At 36.6% G+C, this 27,965-nt stretch overlaps 1 protein-coding gene across 5 annotated transcripts in view; it reads right to left on the reverse strand.

The window, feature by feature from the left end:
• Positions 1 to 27,862, reverse strand: part of TMEFF2 (transmembrane protein with EGF like and two follistatin like domains 2) — a 238,786-nt gene extending 210,924 nt beyond the window's left edge. For all 5 annotated transcript variants that reach the window (XM_042949522.1, XM_042949521.1, XM_042949519.1 and 2 more), the window contains exons 1-4: positions 27,691 to 27,862; positions 25,203 to 25,312; positions 16,855 to 16,984; positions 12,341 to 12,367 (exon numbers count right to left, since the gene is read on the reverse strand). In XM_042949522.1, the coding sequence (XP_042805456.1) occupies positions 12,341 to 12,367; positions 16,855 to 16,984; positions 25,203 to 25,312; positions 27,691 to 27,862 (439 nt within the window). The remainder of the gene's footprint in view (positions 1 to 12,340; positions 12,368 to 16,854; positions 16,985 to 25,202; positions 25,313 to 27,690) is intronic.
• Between the last annotated feature and the right edge of the window lie 103 nt (positions 27,863 to 27,965).

Here is a 27,965-nt window from a genome sequence, read left to right on the forward strand (position 1 = left end):
AAAGTTGGAACCTATAAGAAACAATAGTCTACCCAGTCTATTTAAAATTCCACCTGTTTTGTTTCTTACTTGGACACTAAAACTCTATTTCTACAAAATATTAAACCTCGCTGCTTTCTCCTCTCTTCTGAAATTTTGCATTGGAACATCCTTTTCTCTCTCATCAGACTGCCCTCCTGCCTTGTTCCTCCAAACTCTCCTTTTTATCCCTCACAAATCTGTTCTTTTATATCTGAGCACAGCATTAGCACATTGTTCCTATTTCATGGATGGGGGGAAATAGATGGGGTGGAAAGGGTGGGTGAGGGGTGTGGCTTGGAGTTGATAAAATAAATATAATCACTCTCTTCTCATTTCTTAAAGAATGATGTCTCTATTCACATGCACATCAGTCCGTATTCACATACACATCAGTCCGTATTCACATACACATCAATTAATTGCTATTGTAGGAGTGGATATCATTGCCCAGTCAGCTCATTTATCCACCCATTATTTTATCCAATATTTATTAAGTGCCTAAATACATGCCAGGCACAGTTCTGTGGAATTCTGCTGGTAGTATCTTCACTTTCAGTCTCGAATAGTGAGGTGACATACTCTAAAATTATTGCTCTAGAATCTTCGTGGCATCACGTGGAGGCTCCTTTTCCCTCTTCCCTATATTGCTGCATATCTCATAACAGCTGAAGCTCACAGAGTCCCGCTCTTATTTCATTAGGTTAAGAAGCTTTCTAGATGGAAGGAACAAATACCCAGTGTTCTATTTTGCAAGTAATATTCTTTGATGCTAAAGTACATTTTATGTGGGGTAATCATTGTAATTCCTTGAAAACTCAGAAAAGACAGGCTTTTTTTCACCAGTTCAATGTCAAGTAAATGAAAGCATCAAGTGGATTTCCAAATGATTCTGTTCTCTGGCCAAAGTCATTTGGTATTTTAATAAGTAATTTGGATGTGAAATAAAGTACTCACATAGGGTAAAATTACCTCAATTACCTACAAACTAACTAACTAGAATCCTAAAATAACTTCAATTTTTTTTTTTTTTCTCACACACGACTTTTAGGAGAATGAGGTAAATCACAAGTGAACACATCGATATACTTGTATCAGGTGGTGCTCTTCAAAAACAAAGAAAAGGCAACGGAGAAAAGCCTTTCAGATTAAGCTTGCAGCCTATTTTCACCAGAATCCTCTTTGGTTACCTTTATTTTCTTTGAGTTTTGTATACATAAGGATATATAAGTGGGTGCTTAGGTTTATGAATATCATCTTCTCGCCTGTTCTTGGTGGGATGGGGCATGCTCTAATTTTGGGGTCTGTTGTTTTTCAGTCCTCTTCTATGAAATTAAGATAATTCTACAGGTTTTTTCAGTACATAAAGCCCTTCACATTCAACTTTTATTTTGGATTTCAAATAACTTAAGCTGTAGTTTGCAAATGCGAAGGATACATTTTGAAATTCAAGCACACTTGTTTTCTGTTAGTGTCAGAGCCTTAGTTCAGCCGAGCAAATATTTAATGAGATCCTACTAAGCACCAGGCCTTGTGGCCTGTGTATATAAGAGTATTAATAACAATTACCTCCAGACAAATATACAAACAGATTATTTCAACGAATTAGTTTGATGATACAAAGGAGAATCGGTGAGAGGTATTTAGACCAATCAGGAGATCGAGGGAAATCTTCCTGTAGAGTCTGATCCCTGATTTAGTCTTGGAAGGTGACTAATATTTAGGCAAAAGCATGGGGAAGAATGAAGAGCATGAGCAAAGCAAAAAGGCACGAAATCAATTGTGTTGTATCCCAATGAACTACTGTCAATGAAAAGGTATACTGGAGTGGCAAGTCTGAGGTGAAGAAGACTAGTGATGAGTATAGAGAGGAAGGTACTGGACTAATTCTGGAGGTCTCTGTTTCTCCTACTAGAAGACTGACTTTAATTCTAAGGAAGATGGACAGCCATTGTTGGGTTGTAAGCAGGGCAATGATATGCTCAGATAAGTGTTTAATATAAATCATTCTGACTGTGTGAGTAAGAAAAAAGTTAGGATGACAAGACTGAAAGCAGGGAGACCTGTTAGGGGGCTTTTTTTCAACGTTATAGACAAGGAATGCCTAGGGATTGAAATAGGGGATTGGTGGATGGTCTGGAGATATAGATTTGAGAACTGTCCACAATGGAAAATCCACAGAGCATGCTGATTTATAGGACTGGACTGGCTTTATAACTCTGCCACATTCCATTTCAAAGCACAGCTCGGCATACAGGAGCTCTCTCTTAGTGAAAGGCCGAGGGAGTTTTCTAATCAGTGTCTGAACATTAGACAGCATGGACCTCAAAAGCAGTGAGAGTGTGAGCTTCCAGAATATAACCATTTCATACCATCCCACCATTTAAGATGCAGTATAATAACTTTACTACTAATTCCCTTCTTTTTCTAAACTGCCAGCTGTGTTTCTCTTTAATTATATTTAAAAATAACACCTACTTTCAAAGACAACCACATCCAAGCTGCTATTATGGTTGTCTTTTGAGCAACTGAATAAGTCCTCAACATTGTAAACTCTCCAACCCTTAAAATCTCAAAAGGCATCGCAAAGCTCGGAGGGTTGAGAAAAGATGACGCTCTCTAGCTCAACATATTTTTTCACCAAGTTTCCACCAATCCCACTAATCTCGATGTGTCAGAAATTCTACTTGCCAAAGTTCATGTTTTTCTGTTAGTGCTATGGTCTCCGGAGAGGACAGTCAGTGTATCTGGAATGACTCTTGTCCTAATGTAGTGCTTCCAAAATCATGAGAAATTTCTCAATTTTGCCAGGAACAAATATGTGCAGAGCACATCAATTTTACACAGAAGCCATCATAAAAATGGGTTTCCTCTTTAACTGATTTCATAATAATGAGTTTTCTGTTTGTGGCCTTTACCCAAAGAAGGTAATGACAAAACAGCCACCGATTCAGCCAAACTATGGGATTAAGGAGTGAGAAAAGCAGCTGGAAAATGAGAAAATTGGGGGAAAGATTAAGGTTATAAGAAATATTTAATTAGGACTGGATTCAGCTTAAATGATCCATCTGTAGAACAGGTTTTTGGAAGCATCAGACCTTATTTAAAATCCTGTTAGTTCCCCTTTTATTCTTCTCAAAGAGATCAGCAAGGAATACAAAACTAAAAGATTTTTCAGAACCCGTTTACTAACTGACAAGCTCTGGAATAATTCTTTTGGTTTGACTCATTGAGCCAGGATGCTAACATTATTTAAACATTGTTTTCTATTTATTCCTGGATTTTTCTCTATTCCAGAGTTATAACAACTGTGTAATTTACCAGAGAAAATGAAATTGCTCTTTGTTAAGTACACATGGAAAATCATATGCTACAATATGTATTGAACATTTAGTATGGTGAAAAAAAAGCTATATTTTCAAATCCAAGTTTGAAACCAATTCTGTGCAATTTGGCATGCACTGTGGCATACAGAGGGGTTCCTATGTGTTGGTAACAAGTGAAATTTTCTGCTTGCTTAAAAATATCAAAACAGAAGAAGGACATCCTAAATAAAACCCCAAATAAGAAGTACCTTAAGAGAAAAAAATGGATTAGACTATAGCAAAACCTAGAGTATCTGTTCAATAAAGGACCACAGACAATGTCCCTCAGATAGGTAGCAAACTGACAGATCTAAGACAAACAAGAGATACTTTAGAAAATATACCACAGATTCCTGCAAATCAACAGCCACCAGACAAAAGAACGTTATCTCTTTTCTTCCCCACTTCCTCCCTTACTTCAACACAGTGCATTCTCAACACAGATCTTACAAAATCACCAGTCAGATCACAGCTTCCAGTTCACTCACAGAAAGAACCAAACCTTGTAGGAAGGTCTACAGGCTCAACCCCACCTCCTTCCCTCAACTCCAAGCACCTTCTCCCCTGCTTTAGTTCAACTAGCATCCTTGATCTTCTTGGATCACCCAAGTACACTTTGCACTTATCCTGGAATGCCCTACCTTTGCTTATCTGCACGGTTTGCTCCTTCATTTCCTCCTTATCTTTGTCCAGCCCTTCGGGATCATCCGTGCTAATTAGCAGCACCCCTCCCCCAACCTTTCCTTATCCCATTTTTCCCTCTACACAGAAGTCATTACCATGTGACAATCTATATTTTCCCTTGTTTATTTGTTTACTGTTTGGGTCTCTTCACAAGAAATAAGCTCTACGAGATCAGAAATTTTGCCTGTTTTTTCCCTTTGTTTTAAATTTTAAAGATCATAAAGGAGGCCAGGGTGCAATATTCACATTTTCCCCTTCTCAGCTATTGGGGAGTGTTGCATACAGACAGCTCATTGCCGAGTCTCTTTCCTGGTCTATTGTGCAGAAGAAGAGAGCCACCTGGCCCAAGGCAACACTCCTTCTTTGGGGTTGCCCACATCAGTGGGTATCAATGGAGGGATGTGAAGGTCAGCCCCATTTGTTGTGATTCAGTACAATTAATAGGGGCCCTCCCATCTTAAGAGCTCTGTAGGAACATTGCTGTGGCTTTTTTTAAACTGCACCAGTTCAGCTTCTCCCTCTGCCCAGTCCTACTTTCCTCCCTTGCACAGATGTTGATCCTGAGACTACTACTCAGTAAACTTTGAATGCACAGATCTCAACCTCAAGGTCTACTTCTTCGGAAACCCTGCCAGGATCACAGATGAAGAAACTAAAAACAGAGTCTAAGTAACCTGCCCATGGTCACAATGCTAGAAAGTGGTGGAGATGGGATCAAACCTACAGACTCTAAATCCAGAACCTGTGTGTGTATGTATGTATGTATGTATGTATTCTTTTTAATGTTTATTTATTTATTTTGAGAGAGAGAAAGAGAGAGAGAGCATAAGCGCTGGAGGGGCAGACAGAAAGAGAGAGAGAGAATCCCAAGCAGGCTCCGTGCTGTCAGTGTAGAGCCTGACACGGGGCTTGAACTCATGAACCATGAGATCATGACCTGAGCTGAAATCAAGGATTGAACGCTTAACCAACTGAGCCATGCAGGCAACCCCAGAACCTGTGTTTTTAATCATTACTTACTGCTGCTACACAAATATCCATACTGCCCCCTACCACCAACAGTAATTTAAAGTATACTGAATACCTTACAGTGAATACTTAGGGGACAAAAAGGAATGGGATTAGGGATGGGGGATGAAGGAGAAAATGAATAGAGGAGAATAAGTGGCAATCATAATGTGCCATGGACTTGGAGTATGATTAACTTAGATAACAGACAACAAAAACCCATAGTCGTTTGGGTACTACGTTGAATAGAACAGATGAATTCAGAAATAAAAATGGGAGTGAGAAGGGAGTAAGAAGATGGGATAATGAAATCATATATGAGTATTGATAGCATTTATGATTTACATAAACCACAGAATATGGGGTCTGGTGTAGTTGTTATAAACAGCTACCGCAAGAGGTATAGTTGTGCCACTATAGTTTCCTTCATTCTTGGAGTTCAAGGACTGACTTGGTTATCATATGCACCATTTTTGGGTTTGAGGATAAGCTGTTTATCCTTCATGGTCATCATTCACACATCCAAAGGCTATTATTGTGGATAAATAAATTAATGTTATTTTAGTGCTTTTTACAAACCATGGAATGTTTTACAAATAATTATAAGGGCACCTGGGTGGCTCAGTCAGTTAAGCCTCAGACTCCTGATTTTGACTCAGGTCATGATCTCCCAGTCCGTGAGATTGAGCCCTACATCGGGCTCTGTGCTGACACCATGGAGCCTGACTGGGATTCTCTCTCCCTCTCTCCCTCCCCTGCTCAGACATCCTCTCTCTCAAAATAAATAAAAAATAAATTCAAAAAACCCAAATAATTATGTATTAAGTATCAGCATCCTTAAAGATTTATCTAAGTATGCTCTGACATCAAGTGGAACTATAATCAAATCTTTCCACCTATTTTAAAAGAATTTCTAAGAAGCTCAAGTCTTGGAAAAACTTCTCAATGCTTGGAACTCTAATGTACATTCTTCCTTGTAAGTGTACTGAATTCTTTATATTGTGAATCAATCTCATTTCTTCTTTTTTGGTTTTCTGTGGAGGCAATATGCCTGCCATTTTAGTTTCAAGAGCAATTATTTACTGTTCTGAAATTTTAAACATTATTCCTCATTTCTTGTCTATCTTGCGTAAGTCCAGTTCCTCTGACATCAACCCTAATTTTACTTCCCCTGAAGGTATGGAGCAAGCTGCCTCTTCCAAATACTGAAAACTGTGATGGGATTCGTGGGGTTCTTCTCATTATCTCAGCATCAATACTTTAAACCGTGGATTTAAAAATAACTGATTAAAAGATTCAAACTTCTAATTAAACTCTTCAGAGAAATTATATTCTTAGAATAAATGGGAATAAAGAGCAAAGGTAATATATATTCTTTTAATTTCATTTTTAATTTTTTGGAGTTCAAAGTTTCTTGCATTAGTTTGTTATAATCATCTTTCCTATAAGTAGATATTATTCTCTTTTACTGATAAGATAAATGATTCTCCAAGGAGACGAGGGTAAAAATCAAATAGGCAGCCTTCGAGCCAATTAAAAATTTAGAATACATATCTTATGATTTGTAATCCAAAGCATTTCTATCACCCTACACACAATGACTGCATTTCTTTTCCTAGTTTTTTTTTTTTTTTTAACCCATACAGATGATTCAGACAAAAGTTGGTAGCATCCATTTCACATTCTCAAGCAATCTTCTCTAGAAATTCAGACAACTCTTACTATTCTACTGGGGTGAAAAGTTATTTTTATGTTTAAGATGGTAATCAGGTTGAAAACAAAGTATAGCCAAGTTGATAACAAAGGTTCCTTTCTCCTCCTTTTTCATTTTCCATCATTCTCACTTTGTTCCCTTCTTCTGTTTACTTTCCGTATTTTTTCCAATTTTATTATCCATTACGTTTTCCTCATTCATTCTACCTCTATTTCATTACTCCATTGCAATATTGCTTTTCTTTGAGATGAAGGGAAAGCACAATGGATTGCAGCCCAGGAAAAGCTGGGATAAGATTTCAGTTGCAGTTCAGATGGCTATACGCCCATCTCCAGGCAAAAGAGCAGCTCTCAGGCATAGGACAGCTAAAGTGAGGCAAGTTTCCACTTTCTCCCCCTGTGTATTGCCCTGAAAGAATCTCAGCCCTTGCATACATGGTAGAATTTCTTTATTGAATCAGTATTTAAGCTGAAGCTGCTTACAAGTGATGCCCATCAGATTTTGGCTGTCATGGAGAAAATGCATGGTGAGGCATATTGTGTTTGCTGGAACTTGACCATGACAGTGAAGTAGAGAAGACACAAATCGAGGTCAGGAAAGGGAATGTGTACAGGAAGACAGAAGAGAAAAATTTCCTCGCCTTACACAAGAACATTTTATGGAATGAATATTCAACTCCTTGTTATTTACAGTATATTTAACATTTTATTTCTGCAGAGAATTATTTTTCTTTTGATAATTAGAATCATAATTTTTCCCATTGTGTGCTAAGAAGAGAATTTACATGTAATCTCCTTTTGAGTAAAAAAAAAACAAAAAAACAAAAAAACCTGTGTCATATTCATTGTTACAGCTGCAGAAACCTTGCCACAATTCCTAGGTTCTGTCAGGCTTGTTCAATTCAACTAAATTCCTGAGTATCCTCAAATTCATATTAGAAACATAACGATTTTTAAAAAACAATTTTTAAGTTCTCAAACTTCTTACAATACTGTTTCCCCATTTTTGGCAATCCACATTAATCAGAAATAGCAGCCTAGGGTCTAAAATTTGTTGCACTGTAAACACCTCTTGTTCAACCCAAAATGTATATAAAGTAAACATCCTAATTTTAGACATCTGAGTAATACCATACAAAGTTAATTTTCACAGGGCAACTTTACATTAAATAAAAATATATCATAACTGGTTTCATACAGTAAAGTTATCTCAACAATTGCCTGGATATTAAAAATCAGTCTTGATACTAGTCATGGATGTAAACTTGATTTGTTACTATACATATCTGATATCCATCTATTAACTAATTTTTTTGAAGCTAGGTAATTATATAAGTTGTATAAATAAGCCCAGTGCTTCATTTTACCTCACAAAATGAAAATATACCCAATTGTATCTAACCTTAGAAACATTTGATTTCTACAGATATTATCATACAACTTCCCATAAGATGTTATTAAAATTGACTTGTGGAGTTTTCAAGACCTATAGCAGGATAATACATTTATAATTCTTTTAATAGTTAAAATATTTTTAACCAGTTAAAAAACAATTTCACCAGAATTATTTTTTATTTCTAGAAATCTATCAAAAATCCAGTAAATCCAGAAATATTTTTAAGAGAATAAAGGAAAATATTCATGGCTTTGTCTTTATAATATGACTAAAAGGCTTTGAGAGAAAAGCAGGGGTTAAAAATTATTCTTTAACCACCCACACACCCCTGGATTTTAAGAGGAGGTTTCTTTAATACTTTTTTTCTTACTGCAGTATTTGTTGCTTAAGGAAGTCTGTGGGAGGATAAGATGTTATTATCCCTCCTACACACACCCGTTTTCTTATTTACAACATTAAATCTCCATATATATAAGTACTTGAAACGCCAACCCTTTTCTTTCAGCTATGTTCTTAAATTCTTTGGACTTTGGTCCACACGTTACCACACACTACCTTCCTATAGGACACATTTATAGTTAATTGTAGTTTACCCTGATTTTTTTTTTTTTCAAGTGTGAGACTATCCAAAAAGGGTATTTGAGGTAGATGCATTTCCAACTTTTTGTCTGAAAACAGAATTCCATAAGCAGCAAGTCTTATGTTTAAAACAAATAATACAAAATTATTCTTTGCATTAGTGAGTTTTCTTGAACACTAAAAGGACACAGTCACTGGCATGGGAAAACCCAACCTTTAAGATTTGTATGCAGTGTTTCCTATTACACTGTAAGTTACTTTTATAAATGAACGCATATTTGCAGATCATGTTGGAGATTAGTAAACATGTTTTACCTAAGTAAAGTTAGCCCTTTGAACTGTTTCATCTGAATAAATAGATCAATAGTTAAAATTTTTAAAATTCCCTATAAAATATATACTAATGTCATGAAACCTTTATATCGCTTTCATATTGTGGTAAAAATGTTCCCTCAAATGTAGTAAATGACAGATATGCCCTTGTGCAAATGGGTTAAACTTAAATTATTTTAAGGTAACTAGTTCTAACCTTCATTGCTAATATAAAATTCATTAATTTAAAAAATACAGGAAACTCTTAAAAAAATAAAAATTTATGTATTTTGAAGTGATTTTGGATTTGGAGGTTTCATGATGTCGTGAAATATAATAGCTACACATACAACGTGTTTTTGCAAATAAATCTGTTCACTTCTCTATTCAGATCAATGCATTCCAGGTGGGAATTATATTAGCTTTTGTTAAAAGAAATTAGAAAAATAACCATTAACCATACAAAGTGCTTGCAAATATGTCCCAATTATTAACTAAATACACATTATTGAGAATATATCCTATGGAGACCTGTTAGAACAAACACTAGCTAGGATTGATGGATTAACCAAACAATCACAGGTAATTGTAATTTAATCACTTCTGGTTAATTCAAAGGAAACGGATTCTGGCTCCTTTGATGCTTGGTAACAGGAACTCTGACAGAATACAGAGGCAAGACTATCTTCTTTAATAGCAGGGGTAGTGAATCAAATATATTTTATGTACAATCCAATGGATATGTGGATTGGAATTGTTCAGGTTACCCTAAACTAGGTCTTTAGGTTTAATTAACTCAGCTTTTTTGGTACCTTGTAGTAGAGTAAAAAAATTAAAGAAAATTAAAACTATTAGTATTTCAGAGCAAAGTAAGACAAAGACTAGAAAAAAAAAGTAATTTAGTTTAAAAAAATGTTTGGTCTTTGATTTAAAAAAATAGTTTTCACAGAGTAAATACTCAATACCACAACTTTCAGAACAACAACTATTGAAAAAAAGAGTACAACTCACAATTAAATGGGTTATATGTCCTTTCCTTTTTATAAAACAATTATCTTTTAAGAAGTTGCTTTGTTTTTTTTTTCCTCAAAGTTACTATAAAGCACAAATAATTGAAAGGAAGAGTAAAAAGCAAAAAGGAGATGAAAATAAGAAAAGGAGAGTGGTTTCTAAAGAATGTACAAAATTCAAGTTATAAACATCATATTCACGGCATCGAAATTATTTCCTAAAACATACTACCTTATTTAGATCACTGGATAACACACTGAACCAAAGATCTCAATACGGACTGAAACAGGGAAGAGTGATGTTGACCTCACTTCCACATGCATGAGCTAATTACAATGAATGAAAGCTGGAATCCACCATCAGAAACATAAACCATGTCTTCTTAAGAAATAAATTAAAATGAAGAAATGATGTGTGATATGATAGGGGACTCAAATGGAAAAAAGTATATTGTGGCATTTTAAAAGAAAGAGCAATGAAGATTTTCTGTGGTCCAGTTTTTGTTTTTAAATTTTTTCTTAACATTTATTCATTTTTGAGAGACAGAGTGTGATTGGGGGAGGGGCAGAGACGTGGGAGTCACAGAGTCTGAAGCAGGCTCCAGGCTCCGAGCTGTCAACACAGAGCCCAACGCGGGCTAGAACTCATGGACCCCACAAGATCATGACTTGAACTGCAGTCAGCCACTTAACCGACTGAGCCAACCAGGCGTCCCGAGTTTGTTGTTTTTAAAGATGTTAAAAAATTAACAAGACTTGTTGCGTGAACAGTGGAACAGTCGAAACTCAACATAATTATCTGCAAAAGTAGGTAATCTATATATAAAGACTAAATATAGCTGGGAAATAAACAGAATTTTGCATATGAACTACTTCCTTCCAAAAGCAACACTTTTAAAACTGATTAATTCTTTAATATTCTAATGGTGAAATATCTACTCAAGCAACATTTTCCTTTTTTTTCTTTACCATTTAAGTTGTTCTAAGCTCTTCTTTCCAAATAATTAGAGAAGCTTTCTTAGGAACACTATATTAATCAGCCAGAGGGGCTGGCAGGAAAACAATTTCTTAGAAGTAGTGAGAGACTGTCTTAACATCAAATGACTGTTCAATGTCATGTGACATTAAATACATCTTAACGCTCTCATGGTACTAAATCTTGACTTCTGTTCAGTTTTAGCCTTTATGGGAAAAAGTGCTCTCCAATATTTTGCTGTAATTGTGTTCTCTGGGTAGTACTTAAACTAATAAGACTCATTACATAAAGCAACTTGATAAATCTTTGAAGTATTACCCAAACTAGACACTGTGATAAGTTAGATCTTTCTTGAACCCAAGGCCTTCTTTTCTTTATCTTTCATCAAATTCTGCATTTAAACACTAAAATTGACTTGGAATCATACATTTGATCATTTTATACAGCTTAAGCGAGGCCTCAAGAATGTATGTTTTTATACATTCTCTTTTTATTATTCTTATTGAAATTATACCTTTTTTTTTTTTCTTGTTGTGCATAAAGGTGGAATTTTGTTTGGATTTCATTTGAAAAAACATTTTGGGATATTTACAATGAATATTCAATTCATAAATAAAGGCTTATGTGACATCAGATCAAATTTAAAAGTTTCCACCTCTCTTTTGCATACTTCCTTAAACACATAATTTAATAATGAAAACACGTCTTACATTAGTAAAAATAATAGAGATTAATTTAGCCAAAGAAGTAAACCTAATATCTTATTTTCATGGGCTTATATTTTGTTTATCTTTTTTACCTTTTTTTATGAACTAAAGCTCCTTCAGTTTCAAATTATTGATGTGATAAGTAAGATCTTGTTTACATGATAGTTATGTATGTGTTAATACCAATACCTGGTATTTTAGGGCAATATTATATATTTTAAAATCTCAATATTTAAGTAATTTCCTCATGAGTTCTTTCTGCCCTGCTAAATGTTCTTGGAGGCTTCCTTTAGGAATTTTTGAAATGCATATCTCTCTTAAAGATAACTCAGGCACAAACGAATGAACAAGAAAGATTAGATGAGACGTTCTTAAGTATGATTCATAAATATATCAAAATATTTGCATGTATACACATTTATGTAATAAGTAGAATGATACTTTGTTTTCCCTTTTCCTAAAATGAAAAAGGTGAATTTGTATCAGACATCTGTAATGGCAAACACATAAGTTAATACCCATAAATAATATCTACAGGTAAGTCTTCAAATATATAAAAAGGTAACTCTTACCGCCATCTCCAGATCCTGATCCTGCATCTGGGGGAAAAAGAAATACTTTATTTTTGTTTGAAAACATATTCAAAAACTACTTATGACTTTATTTAGTTCATGTTTACTTTCTTCATTAAAACAATCATATAATGGAGAAAATTACTAATATTTAACCTGAAAATATATATTCACATCAATTTAATTTAATTTGTATAATATAACTTATAAAATAAATTCTGTATTATTTTCATTCTTTTTTTTTTTTTAATGTTTATTCATTTTTGAGACAGGGAGAGACAGAGCATGAACAAGGGAGGGTCAGAGAGAGGGAGACACAGAATACAAAGCAGGCTCCAGGCTCTGAGCTGTCAGCACAGAGCCCGACGCGGGGCTAGAACTCACGGACCGCAAGATCATGACCTGAGCCAAAGTCGGCCGCCCAACCGACTGAGCCACCCAGGCGCCCCTGTATTATTTTCATTCTTAAACTTTGTAAGAAAAACTATTATTTAGCTTTGATACAATTCCTAAAATGGACTATGTAAAATCTCTCATATTTTTATTTTAACCAGGATGAATTTGGTGCCATTAACTGAAAAAAAAAAAAAAAAAAAAAGGAAAACAAAATGCTTATAAGAGTGAGATTCAGAAATTAAACAGGCTAAGACATGTGGCAAATAAACTCATAATTAAGGCATATTATTATACATCACATATACACAAAAAGAAAAAAAACAGTTTATAGATGATTATTTTTTCACGTAATTGCTAATATGTTTTCCAAATACCACAATTGTGGATGAGTTTATCTGCCACCAACTTCATCCTTTGTTTTTAAAATCAATAGAGGAGTGACTTTTGTCTTTGTGCTTAAAATTGGATACACCCTAAGTGATGCTGGCAGGAAAAAAAAAAATGATACCCTGCCTTCGACATTTCTCTTTCTCCATCTCCCCTCCCTCCTACATAATTACAGTTGATCAAAGGTGTCAATTTCTGACAACTCAGTTCCAAGGACAGTCAGTTTTCTAGGTGGGACTCAAGACCATTGAGTTTCCATCTGGTTCTATCTCTTAAATGTGGACATCATCTTCCTTTTGCCTCTCCACTCTTTTCATTCTAAAAAAATTTTTTTTAATGTTTACTCATTTTTGAGAGAGAGAGAGACACAGAGTACAAGCAGGGGAAGGGCAGAGAGAAAGGGAGACACAGAACCCAAAGCAGGCTCCAGGCTCTGAGCTGAGCTGTCAGCACAGAGCCCAACGCGCACTTGAACTCAAATACGGGAAGATCGTGACCTGAGACAAAGTGGGACGCTTAACCGACTGAGCCACCAAGGCGCTCCACTTCTTTTCATTCTAAATACATTTGGTTATGTATTTTTAATGTTAATACTGGGGATTAAGACTAATACTGGTATTCTTTGTCTGAAATGCCCTCATCTCACACAGAAATCTCAATGATTCAAGAACGATATCAAATGGCACTTCTGAAGGAGTAGTAGTTTAAATAATCAGCCTTGGTGGAGACTCATATTCACTAAATTCATAGAGTCTAACACTGTATGAAGTCAGAAAGCCAAGTCATTTATTAACTTGTGTCTTTAGCCCAGCAGAGTCTTTCCTTAAGGCAAGCTAACTGGTAAAACAATTTATAAGAAAAACCCTTCTTACTAAATGTATGACCAAGTAAGGATTTTAATCATATGCCTTCTCTGTTTAATGGTAACAGATCAACAAAGGCTGATGCATTCATCTCCATAGAATAGTGCTGTCAACTGAACTGACAATCAGAACTCATGGCCCCGTCACTTTTGGATAGGACAGTGCTTGAATGGTCAATGTTTACATACTTTCACAGCTAAAATCTGAAGTAAATTTATTTGAATTAATTTTAAAGCTTAATTCAGTATTACTTATAACTATCAGAGCCTAACAGGTTGTTATATTATAACACGAATATATTCTATATGTTTTAGTTAAATGTGTACAGCTTCTTGTTTCTTCTGAAGACTGTAAACTTTTTAAAATCAAGAACCATGTCTTATTCGGCTTTTTATCCTTATAGTCACATAAGAGGAAATATGTAAAAGCTTATAGATTCAAATCTCCAAACATTACTCATTTGATAGCATAAGGAATGTTATGTAACCTTCTTAAGCTTATTTGTCCTCTATTCAATGAGTGTAGTAATGTCTATGTCGTTGGGTTGTTTTGAGGCTTACTGCACAATAGCATGTTTTAAATGCTTATCACTGTGCCTGGAACATAAAAATTAAGGTTTTGAGTAAACATCTTGCCTATTCATTTACAGGTTTTCTAATAAATACACATGGTTTGGGAAAAGAAAAAAATGGCAGCAGTATATTGGCTTGTATTTCCCATGTATCTTCCTAAAAAGTCAAGGGACATGATCTTTAAGACAATTTTTGTTTTATTAGACCCAAACCAAGTAAGTAGGGAAGAAAGGAGGAGTAGATGGAAAAAATAACCACAGGCCCATGGCATCATTATGAAATAGTGATGGAAAGTTTTGAGGCTTCTCTAATATAAAATAAGCCATCTTGGCAAACCAGAGACAAGTAGTCTACTAAATCCTTACTGATGAGACAAAAACACCTAAGAAGTCATGGTGTTGAACTTGAAAATTTGAACTCCTAGCCAATGCACTTCTTATAACACAAAAAATTGAGAGTGAGACTATTGAGCAGACTGCCTAATAGGAAACCATTTTTTGGACAAAAAAAAAAAAAAAAAAAAAGATTTGTAGGTTCAATGAAATATAATAAAGTTATATCTTCTACTGCCTTTTATTCCTAGAGATCACAACTTGCCATCTCTATTCAGTGTCAAATAGCATTTTAAAAATAAATGGAAAATCTACAAAGAAGGAAAATTTCTTTTAGATCAAAAGTCAGAACTCTAATTTATTTACAGTCAGACCTGGTTAATCAAAATTACTTTGGTCCCTCCATCATTATTCAGATCAAAAACCTTTTAGGTTTTTAAGTCAATGGGAAACATTCAGCAAGATTGGCTTACTAATTAAATCCTACAGAAATCTAAGTATGCGAATCAGGTAGGTATGGATTACTCAATTGCGATTAAATTTTCTACTTGGCTCACTCTTTATTTTCATAGTATAAACAATACATTAGGAACTAGAATGTAAAGATTTGTGTGAATCAGGAGAATGTGCTTGCCTGAGCCTACAAGAAGTTGGAGGTTGGCAAGTAAGAAAGAAAGATTTTGGCACCAAATGTTCCTAGCCATACCATAACTTAATGATTCTTTATTATAACTGCCCACTGACTCTCATTTGGCTAGTCAGAGACAGACTGATAAGCTAAATGATCTTGAACAGATAAACCCTTTTCTCAGTACTCTCTGGTATTTGCCTCCAACATTCTTGGCTTCTAAGAGTCAGAGGTTCCATTTTTCCCCCCTATTTGATTCGTCTTAACATATCACTTTAAATTTTCTCCATAGGTATGGCAGATTGATTTTTCATATTTAGTTTGCTCCCTGTCTTTCTTTCTGTTTCCCCCATCTCTACTATGATAGTACCATGCTGGCCCTCCTTCCTCCCTACTGGGGAAGCAAGTCCAATGCCTCTCACATGTTGCTGTCATTTTCATTCGTTACTTCTTAGATGAAGTGGCAATGATCTATTTGCTCTAGCAAATAAGAGGCAAGTGGGGCACCAGGAAGGACGTTCACATAATGAGGCAAAGAATCATATAACAGAAATGATTACTTAAAAACCAAAACCAAAACAAAAAAGCCTACATCATCATCTGTGAGTAATAATATCATTCTCTTCTGCTAGTTTTTAGGAACTTTACTAGTCACTGGTACAATGTGGAACACAATCAATTACTAGCCATCAACAGACTTAAGATAATCTTTTAAAGAATACAAGACTTTCTCCTTGCTCATTTACCATCCTGACCCAACCATCATACACATGACTTTGTACAAAGTTCCCCAGAATAGAAAAACACCTGTTATCTACAAAATACGTGTGATCTACCCAATAGTTGTTATCTTTCCATTAAAATAGACTTTTCCTGGCACGATTCTGTATTTTCACTTTTGAAGGAAGCTCATATTTTCTAGTGCTGCTGAGGTTACCCAAACTTTCACTTTTAAACCCAGATCTGCAAAACTGCCCTCTGGCAGATGACGCTATTGTTCAAAACAAACAAACCAACTTTATCCGTGCTTAGATAAGTTTCTCTATATTTGGCACATAGGCAGTAAATCTAGAGCTCTAATTATATTATTCAACTGTCTGCACTTCATTAAATAACATATGTATTAAAATCAACATCCTTATGGTAGATTTTCTCTTTCTTCCATAAGTGATTCGAAATGTAAACGAGGCAAAAATAAGAATAATGCATGCCTTGTGCAAAAGAATAAGAGGCTTATCCAGCCAGTATAGAGTCTGAATGATTTATCTGGAGATAACATAACAGGAAAAGCAAAGGTTCCCAAAGGTCTCGGGAGTCTTTAGGATCATATACATACCTGTGGCACATGATCCTTCAGACACCACAAGTATCTCACTCTGCTGTTTGCATGCAGCCTGTCGCAGGTAGCACTCATTCTGGTAACTCTCTCCATTGGAGCCACACACAGGCACATAGTCACTGTTGCACTGGGGAACACACAGATATAAGCATATGGTTACTACTGGAGTCTGCATACCTTTGAGACCTTGAACAGAAATAATCATTTGCAAAAGAAAGTACTTGTTTTCATTTTCAGTAATCCCCATCATTTCCATTAAGTCTTTGACCTTACAAGGGCATCATTCAAAGATACACAAAAGTAATGTCAAGTCGGGCCAATCAGTCATTTGATTCAGATGGGGGGCGGGGGGGAGAAAAAAAGCTTCTGAATTGATCAGGTAATTCCAACGAAGTGATTGGACAAGCAATTGTACAAAGATATTGCAAAAAATGTATCAACATTATTTAATACTGCTTTTCAGATATATGTCCATCTGGCTTGGTGGAAAGAATCAAAACACGCTACAACATTCACGTTATTAAAAATAAGTAATGCCTATCCGTGTTTGGAGCAGAAGTATATAGCTGCAATATGAATGAAGTCAGTTACGCCTTACTATGTTTTTTCTCTGTTGAATTTTAATCTTCACACATTTCTAAATATTTGGGTAAGACATTTGGATTACTAATTCATTTGTCATGTATCTTTAGATCATCAGATATGGACAGATATAGTGCAAGAAAAAAAAACAGCAAATGGAATACAAGGGAAAAATCGATAACTATTGAAGAAAAGTTTACTGATAAGTATGTAAAACATATATATGTAAACTTGATTGATTATTGAAAAGTATGACTATTAATATATATTTCATAAAAAGAAAAGTTCATTTTTAAAACAACCTCATTACAAAAAAGTACACATTTTACAATGTAAATGAGGCAACCTACAGGGTATACTCATTGTAATATAATCACACTCTAAGGCATTAGAGATATTTGGCTGTGTCCTATACCTGCTAATTACACTAGAGATGTGATTATCTCATGATTACTACTACTGATGCTTCACTGTTTAATTGTAACAAACATAATAACGACGATGATTACTTATAAATATCCACCATGCTAGAAACTAAGCAAATCATACATACATATGCATGTGAAAACACTCTTCTGTTTCTAGTTCTTACTAAAAGATTTGGATTTCTCATGGCTGTAAGTACATACATAATTTTGTACATACAAAATTAACCAATGATCTGGTGAGGTGGCTAGGAAAGTTTTAATGTATATGATAATAAACCTGAAACGCTATCATAAGTTAAATTCGACTCAAAGATTTATGCCAAAAAAAAAGAACAGATTTTCAGTAAGGTTACGATCTTATAATAAAAAAACTGAAATTTATTTTTTTACTCTATTTTCTTAGAATATCTGTACTTTCTCCCTCTCAATCAACCATTTAACTCTTGCTCTTTTTGTTTATGTAACAATGGTTTAATCACCCTAGTAATTTATAAATAAAATGGGATAAATCAATGTTCTCTGAAATGAAAAGTCTTATTTTATGAGTCTTGCTCTGTATCTGTTACTGAAAAACTAAAATAGAACTTATTAATAGTGATACACTTTTCTCCCAATAGTAAGTCCAAATTGTATGACACTCATATTATGATCTCCATAATTGCTAACATGATGATTTAGGTATTAAATCACATCTATTTAGAAATTACTTACATGTGATTAAAATCATTTAAATATTTTAAATATGACATATTTTAGAAATCTGCACTTCTACAATTTCTAATCTACATATTCTGGAAGCTCTCTATGCAGTAATTCCTTTTCACAGTTATACTGTTGGCTCCCAGACTCAGTCTGTCTATGTGATTATATTTTTTAATGATTTTTTTTAATGTTTATTTATTTTTGAGAGAAAGAGAGAGAAAGGGACAGAGAGAGAGGGTGACATAGAATCCAAAGCAGGCTCCAGGCTCTAGGCTGTCAGCACAGAGCCCGACTCGGGGCTCGACCTCACGGACCGCAAGATCATGACCTGAGCCAAAGTCGGATACTTAAGCGACTGAGCCACCCGGGCACCCCTATCCTATGTGATTATATTTAAACTTGATTAGAACCTTTTACTAATGAGGATATTTAAATAGGTATTCACTTCTGATCAGGTGATAACCTACATAAGGGCTGCCTTCCACAAGCTTTCTAAAATATATACGCATTTTTCAAAATGTTTTTATATTTTTGAGAGAGAGAGAGAGAGAGAGAGAGAGCGAGCAGGGGAGGGGCAGAGAGAGAGGGAGAGTCAGAATTCCAAGCAGGTTCCGCACTGTCAGTGCAGACCTTAACCAACCCACAAACAGTGAGATCATGACCTGAGCGGAAGTCAGATGCTTAACTGACTGAGTCATCCAGGTGCGCCAACATATGTGGATTTTTTAACTTACATCTCAGAATTGACCTACCATAGGTCAATCTTCCAGTGAGCAGAATTGACGTAGTACCACATAAATGGTGCTCATGTCAGAAACATGGCCTGGGAGGATTTATTAGGAACCACTGACATTAAAATGGTATCTGAGCACATGGAGGAGAGATCAGAGAGAAGTGAACAACTGGTGACATAGTCTTGCTGACACTTTCAATAGGCAGAAGGTAGTCAAAATTAGTGTGATGGCTGGACTAGTTGGCTTCTCATGCTCAAGTTCTGGCATTCTTGTCCTTGGCTACCTGTTAATCTCCATCTTCAAACCTGCTTCCATTACTCTGGGTCCACATTTTCTTCTTTCCAACCCCTGGAACCTCTCTATTTATCTTTCTCATCTACTTCTGCAGAATACTCAGATGTAGCCAGCAGACAGGGGGTGAGGGGTGGGAAGTATTTATTATCTCTGACAAGTGCTAGTACACAATGCTGATACGCATCTTAAAATATGGAATAAACTGATAAAGTGTTCCTATGCCACTTCTGAAGGACGCAGTAAGCCAAATGTGAACAGTGCTAAAAACAGAGCTGCCAAGTTCCATGCACAAGCCAAAAGGGAGATTTGTATGGAGCTGAAGAGAGCTCAACTGTAGATTACCAGCACGATGTTTTTGGCCTTTAGTACCACGACTTGCACTCATTAATATGAATAATGCAAGGAGGAAGCATACTCTAAATCATTAAGCCTCAGGAGTGCAAGTCTGGTCCTTTCTCCAATTTCTCTCACTGCCTTGGTGTAGCACCTTGTGGACATCACTCAACAGTTAAATATTTAACAAGCTTATAGCTCGGTTTCCCCATCTGAAGTGGTTAACTAAGGTATTTAGGAGGATTAACAGAGTCATGTTTCTAAAATACTTGGGAATATCCATGTAGGAAAAGAAACGTTAACGATTTGTCTCTCATGGTATGTATTGTTTTGAGTACAGCTGACACCCCGTCTAACGCTGATACTAAACACACGTGTCTAAAATTAAAGAAATAAAGGAAAACAGGATACCCTGGTACATAAAAATAGGCTAAGTACTATGTTAAAATATGCCAAATTATTGGAAATACTTTTTAGTGGTAATCATAATACTGCTCAGTTTCAGATGAAGGGACAGATTCAGATGTTAAGCGATTTGCTAAAGGCCACATAGTTGGCTGGTAAGAGGAAAAAAACAAGACTCAGGCCCAGATGGTTAGACCCATAAATGTATGTGTTGTACAAACTTCCTCTCAGGGGAACAGTGATCCTATTTTTCTTAAGATGTTGTAAAAATCTTAAGTTTGTTTTCCAAATATGTGTTTTCCAGTGGAATGGTTTTGCTCCAAAGTGTCCACATTGCTTAAGAAAGTAGCTACATATCACACTGGTGGGTTCAATGACTTGACACTCTAGAATATATGGAATTCATTTTACTACAAATGAACAAAAAATGTATGTGAGAAGTTTTTTCATATGATTTATTGCTTATTTGGTTAATGAAGATTTCTTTTAGCTGAGATTTCAGCATCTAGAAGCTAGGTATAACTTACATTTTCTAGATTGTTGGCACTTTCCATGGAATCTGGCATGTAGAAGGCACTCCACAGATGTTAAGTGAATTCTTGTTATATTCCCAGTTGTCAAAGGCTTAAGAATAATGGCTTAGGATATGGTATGTTTCTCTTCCAAAAAAGAAAAAAGATAAAAAACCTGCACATGTCCCAATCCTTTGATCATTCAATAAGCAACTTTCTCTTCTCTGTAACCACATTTCTTTAAATGAAAGAAAATGAATGAAAATACGACTTTAAGGGTGGGCAAGCCTGTGGCTATGGTGAAAGTGACTCTGTGTGACTTCTCAGGCTAGGTCATTAAAGGATACAGCTTCTGTCTGGCTCTCTCTCTCTTTCTGGACACTTGCCCTTAATACCCAGCCATTGTGGTATGAGGTAGGCCAAACTAACACACACACAGAGATCCACATTGAGGACCCAGGTCTCCAGTTGATAGTCAGACTTATGAGTGAGAGCCCTGAGGAGAGTACAGAACCAAGCCTTAAGTTCTCTCCCTTCCTCGGCTAATGCCAAGGGAAGCAGAGATGAGATATTTCCATCAAGCCCTGTCCAATTGTAGATTCATGAGAAAAAAAAAAAAAGTTCATTTTTTATTTTATTTTTTATTTATTTTATTTTATTTTTTATTTTAAAAAATTTACATCCAAATTAGTTAGCATATAGTGCAACAATGATTTCAGGAGTAGATTCCCTAGTGCCCCTTACCCATTTAGCCCATCCCCCTCCCCACAACCCCTCCAGCGACCCTCAGTTTGTTCTCCATATTTATGAGTCTCTTTTGTTTTATCCCCCTCCCTGTCTTTATATTATTTTTGTTTCCCTTCCCTTATGTCCATCTGTTTTGTTCATTATTTTTAAGTCACTAAGTTCTGGGCAATTTGTTATGCAGTCCTAGTAAGTGGAAGAACTGCAGATCTAAAACGTGGTTATTAAATGAAAACATTTAATATATGAGTTAAATAATATCTGAAAAGCATAACTTCACCATATTTTTGAATTACAAACTGATAATTGGTCATTGTATGACCAGTGCTATCTATGAAAAACTGCATATGGTCCTTCCTCCCTCCTTCCCTCCTTTCCTTTTTCCTTCCTTCTCTTCTTACTTTATCCTTCCTTCCTTCCATCCATCTATCCATCCATCCAACTGTCTCTAAATTTTCCTCTCCACAACTGGTTTATCAGAAGATTTATCAGCATGTCATCTGGTATTTAGATAGAAATGAGGCTGCAGACCATTTCTGGAACTCATATCATCACCAAAAACTCAGGTGTACTACCTGTGATACTGAATTGTCTACAATAATTTGGTATTGTTGTTGCTGTTACTGATATTTTCATGTATTTTTGCATGTATAATGTCCTGGGAAATAATTGGATTTGGTGCCAAAGGACCTAGGTTCTTACTTTAAGATCACCACTTAATAATGGTAATGGGCCTGAATTACTTCATCGGTAAAAGGAGGATAAAACAATGAACTCACTCAGTTGTGACAAGTAAAGGGTAGAATGTGTTTATTTAATTTAATTTTAATTTAATTTAATTTAATTTTTCAAATGTTTATCTATTTATTTTGAGAGAGAGAGGGAGAGAAAAGAGAGAGCACGCACAGGAGCAGGGGAGAGGCGCACAGGGAGGGAGGCAGAGGGAGAATCCCAAGTAGGCTCCACGCTGTCAGCACAAAGCCCAATGTGGGGGGTCCATTTCACAAACAGTGAGATCATGACCTGAGCAGAGATCAAGAGTTGGATGCTTGACCAACAGAGCCACCCAGATGCCCCTATGTTTATTTTAGATCATCTAAGAGAAGTGAAGGCAAATATATGTTCTCTTTAGTGCTTCAATAATAATCCAAGTTGGCAAACTACAGATCACACCCACGCTTCCCTTTGAAATTTATCTCTCAGACAGAATGACCATCGTTCACATTCTAATTTGAATGAAAGAATTTGTGACTGTATCCATAAACACAGGAGACTAGGAGTAGATAACCTCAGCTAGTTTAGACTAGGATATAGGAAAACAGATTATCAAGACATCTCCCTTATATGGAGGGAAAACACACACACACACACACACACCCCAAAACCTCAAATTCATTGGAATGTACTAGAAAGGAATGAATCAAGATACTCTTAGCCTAAAATATCTTATTATTCTTTGCACAACTTGTGCATTTTCTTTGATCTTGAACCTAAATCAGCCACTCTACAGTCTTAGTATGTGTAGAGTCTAAATTTTCCATGAAGGGAATGTTTATTTTCTCTTGACAGACTGACATCTATCACAAAGCATAAGCTTATAGCAGTAAAATCTAGTAGTAAATTTAAATACTATAGGCATTAAAAAAACACATTTATTTTCTTATTCAAACTTGTTTTCATTGCCCTCTCCCCAATCAATTCCACTGAACAATTATTTAAATTAATGACAAATGTAACTGGCTGACCAAAACATGAAAAGCACAAATATTTTTGTTGATAAAAAGTTTTACCAAAACCCTTTGTGGAACCTGAAAACTGAATACAGTTTCTTTAATAAGAAAACTATACATTTCCTTGTAGTAGCATGCACCCATTTAGAATTTTGTGAACTCCATTATTTTTCTCTTGTCGAAATCTTGTTAGAATTATGGTTTTTCCTTTGACGAACGTTCTTTTTGGTTCATTTTATACTCTTCATGAATTCACTTCTTATGCCTACCCTGGGTCATGCAAGTAAGACCAATTTATGGGAATCACAAACTGTAAGGGGGAAAATCCACAAAATCCTTTGGGCCTTTAATTACTGATTTATCCAAATGTACTTTTCCCTGAGTTAACATTTGGGGAAAGTATGAATTGGAGAGTTTTCATGCTCTACCTCTCCCATGTAGTTCATTGAAAAAACATAATTACATTGTTCAGTGCAGCTGGAGACCTTAGAGGTTCGTGTCACGTGCATATTAAATATGCACAAATATGTTTCTAACACTATAGTATGGTCTGAAAGACTGTAGTGTGGTCACAGCAATATTCACCCACCAGGAGGTGGTGCACTTTGCAAATATTAGTTGTTTTATTGCTTTTCTTAGAAAGAAGAAAATAATTTGCAAGAAGCTTTTAACTTATCTACAAACCATTCAAACTATATTTAAATCTGAATTCCCTTATCTCTTTCACTGGGAGGTCGAATTCAATTCAAAATATTTAATTTCATCAACAATTCTAAATATTGCATACTATAACAAGTTTTTAGACCTGAATTTCACTTTAATGTTTTCATTTGTTCTGTAACATTTTTTTTCTTATTTTTTTAGTTTTGCTTACCCAGTCTTGGAAAAGTTTTACCTGATCTCACTTATATAGTTTTGTTTTTGCACAAAAGGTTCTTGGTTGAACCTTATGTTAGATTTCATGTGTACTTACAAAAGTAATTCAGCAACACTCAAAGGCGAATATAAGACATTAATACAATAGCTGTGGTAGTTGAGGGTACATATGCTTATATAAACATTCTGAGAGAAAAGAGGGCTTATAATTTACGTGGTATAAAGCATTTGGTAGATGATGGCTGTAATAATGACATGAGTTCTATCTTCAATAGATACGCATAATGTAGTTTTGATGATACAAGTGCTACAGTCTCCCATTCTACTTACAAACAAATTATTTTATTTATTCTTTTAACATGAGGCAAACTCCATCTTCCTAACATTCATAAAATAGCCTGCAGCTATTTGCACTCTTTGGGGTTCTTGGGAGATCCAGCTGTAATTCAACGTGATACCCATGAAAAGTTGATATATATTAGTAAGTTCCAAGATTTCCAAAACTAGCACAGTAGTTCTGAAGTCACGCTAATAAGGAGTTTATTTAAAAACTTAACTGGATTGCCAGGATCATAAGACCCAAGGCCATTAAAACAGAACAGTACGATAAAAAAAAAGAAATGACAGCCCCAATCAAAAAGAACAAAAGTACAAATCTACACTTCTTATCCATTGATTGTTGTAGCTACTATCCCCAGCAGTTGTTGAATTATAAAATTCTTGCTCGATGGGACACATAAACCTAATTTGCTTCTGACACATCAAAGGAACAACCTGAACCTTTCTACCTCCAGTGGCATTTATAACTCTGGCATACACGTTTCTCCAAAAAGCTATGTCTTTTTGACATCCGTTGGCTCTCTTGGCAGGACAACACTTTTGCTTGGTGCCAGCTTTCCTCTTAGCTTGCACAGCTATAAATTGCCAAGTGATGGTTTGTAAAGGGAGATCCCTTCTTTGTAGTCTCATCAATGAAGAAGAAGATGCAAATATCAGACTTCTTACCTTGAACTGACAGACGCAAGTCACAGTGTCTCCAATTCTTAAACATTCCCCATCAAATTTACAGGTGTTGGTGTCACAGAGGAAGAGATCGTTTTCTCTGTCATCATAACCTCAAATTTAAAGAAAATATTCCAGTCATTTAAAGATGTTACAGATTTTAAAAACAACCACAACAAAAGCACTATCTTGCAGCTTTAAAAGAATTGCTCTAAATTTTTATTCCATTAACCACAGCTGTACTGCAAGGTCATTCTCTACTGATAACCTCCAAAATCTAGTTAAGTGATCAATATTCATTTCTTTTTTTTCACAATTCTTTTTTAGTGAATTATCTTTTAATATTCTCTTTTGATTGTGCTATTTTATTTTAGCCAGAGTTAATACTGGCAGCAGTGAATGAAGGTTTATAACTTGATCCCCAGCTTCCTTATTTTTTTTTTCTCATTAAGTAGAGTACAGTTTATGACCGCCCCCCCCAAGCCTACATTTTAGAAAAAAGCTGTTGATGGTCTCTGAATGTCATTTTACCATTTTTCCATCCTTAATCATTCTTTTGCCTTAAGGTCTGAAGCAACCCCTTATTTGGAATTTCTCCAGACAAAGAGGAAACAAAGCCCCAATAATAAAGATAAACAGGCACAGTGTTTTCTGTGATGGTCTGTCTGGCTCAAATGAAGATTGATCACCTCTAAGTTAACAGGGTGGAGGGGGGTGCCAGGTTCTTGAAAATCTGCCTTGAAAACAAGTTTATTCTCTTTAGTCTCTGCAAATCTCCTTAAGATATCCGGCTCATAGTACATCTCTTGATTGCCAACCTCAATTTCCCATTTAAGTTAGTTATTTCCTAAAGCGATACTGTACTTGGGATGAAGCAAACCAGGCATGTTGGTCTACAAAGCTGTGACCATTCATTTCAAGCACAGGTTGTTTCATAGCCCTATGATAAAGCACCTAAAAAAGTGATGAGACACCTGAAAACTGGAACTTAGCTTTTCAAAAATAACATACGTGCGCCCATGAACCAGGAATAAGTTAAAGAAGACATGCTAAATTTTATAAAAATACCAAAGTTAGAAATTGCCGAAAACAGAACAAAGGCAATCTATTGACCCAAATCTAACAGGGTACAAATCTCAACCTGTCTTTAAAAAAAGCACAAACTATCATGATGCATGATAATGTTCCTCATGGCAGTAACAACCTAGGACTACATGTTCTTTCATCCTATGAGTTACAGTTGGCCATTCCCACCTCTCCAAAGTTACACACACTTCAGCTTATATACATCCCTGGAAGCCACTTTGTTCAGAGCCAGATTTAACTACAGCAGAATTATATTTACAGAAGATGAAAAATTACATGCACGCTTGCTAAAACTAGAACAGACCAGACCTAGGGGACAATACCCAGGCATGTGAATGCAATTTAAAATGCCAATGAAATCACACCACAATCCCACCCGGGTATACTCTGGGCTGTCACACTGAAATGCAAAGCCAGCCAGGAGTACAGCAACTCCCATCCTCGGGCCCTATGTACTTAGGAGGCTTCGGCTGAGCAAAGCCTGCCAAGCTCTCGCGTTCAGACTCTGAAGGGACCCCGGCAAGCAAGAAGAGCGCCGGACCCACTCGGAGGAAGCTTGCCCAGAAATGGAGTCCGCGTCCGCCCGGGTCGGTTCCGCCCGCCCGCAGGAGCCTGCCTGCCTCGGCTATGCCCACCCAGGCCTGGGAGACCGACGACTGATTCTTTTCTCAACTTCCTTCCCCATCAGGAGCTTGGGGAGGCAAGAGAGAAGCATCTCTGGGCTGCAAAAACACGTCTTTGAAGGAGGATGTGGGAGAGAGGAAGAGACGGAGAGAGGGAAAGGGAGAGAGAAAGGGGAAGACAGAGAGAGATAATGATTCTCTTAAACCCCAAGCTCCTTTAGAATCCGTGTGACCTGATCTTGAAAGCAAGACCAGGGCACCCCATGGCACTTTTGCCAGAAATCAGTGTTTCCCCTGCAGTCACTATTGGATTTATCGCTTTCTCGCTTGTTCCTTCCCATAAAGTTATTTCTCGCTCGTTTTAGCCAGACTTTTTCCTTTCATGATGGAAATGTTCTGTTTTAGTCCCCACCCCGCACCCCACCCCACCACCCCCCCAGCCCCCAAGGACTGGTGCTCATTTCGGTGGATCCACAAAACCATCCCGTCCAGTATTTCTTAAAATATCCGCCGCTCTAAGGGCAAGGATGCAAAAGGTTCCTACACGTGTACTTTTTGCCCACCCCAGACCCCGTCACCCACCCCCCACCCCCTCGCCCCAGCTTCCGCAGCGGCCTGGAAGGTTCCCAGTGCTCCTCGGGGTGGAGGTCGGTCGTCCGAGAGGTTTGGGGCAGTAAGAGGCACGGGGCTGAGGAGACGCACTAAGGTGGGCTTGGTATGCGCTGGAAACGCGTCCCCTCTGCGGGGCCGAAGGGGGTCGGGCGCTGGGGTTGTGGACTTACCAGAGCAGTTCCAACCGGTGGGCGTTTGGCAGTCACTTAAGGAGGTAGGGAAAGCCGCGAGCTTCACCGGGCGGGCTACGATGAGTAGCATCACCGGCAGCAGCAGCAGCCAGCAGAAGCCCTCGCAGAGTGTCCAGCTGCTGCACTGCCGCGGGGACTCCCACAGCACCATGACTAGTTCGCGCAACTCTGCAGTAGCAAACGGCTTCCGAAGAACACGCGATCGCGGGGGCCGGGCAGCGGGCTACTGGGCATCCCGCGGACGGCGGCAGCAG

Source organism: Panthera leo, chromosome C1 (genome assembly GCF_018350215.1).
Source record: "Panthera leo isolate Ple1 chromosome C1, P.leo_Ple1_pat1.1, whole genome shotgun sequence".
NCBI classification, from domain to species: domain Eukaryota; kingdom Metazoa; phylum Chordata; class Mammalia; order Carnivora; family Felidae; genus Panthera; species Panthera leo.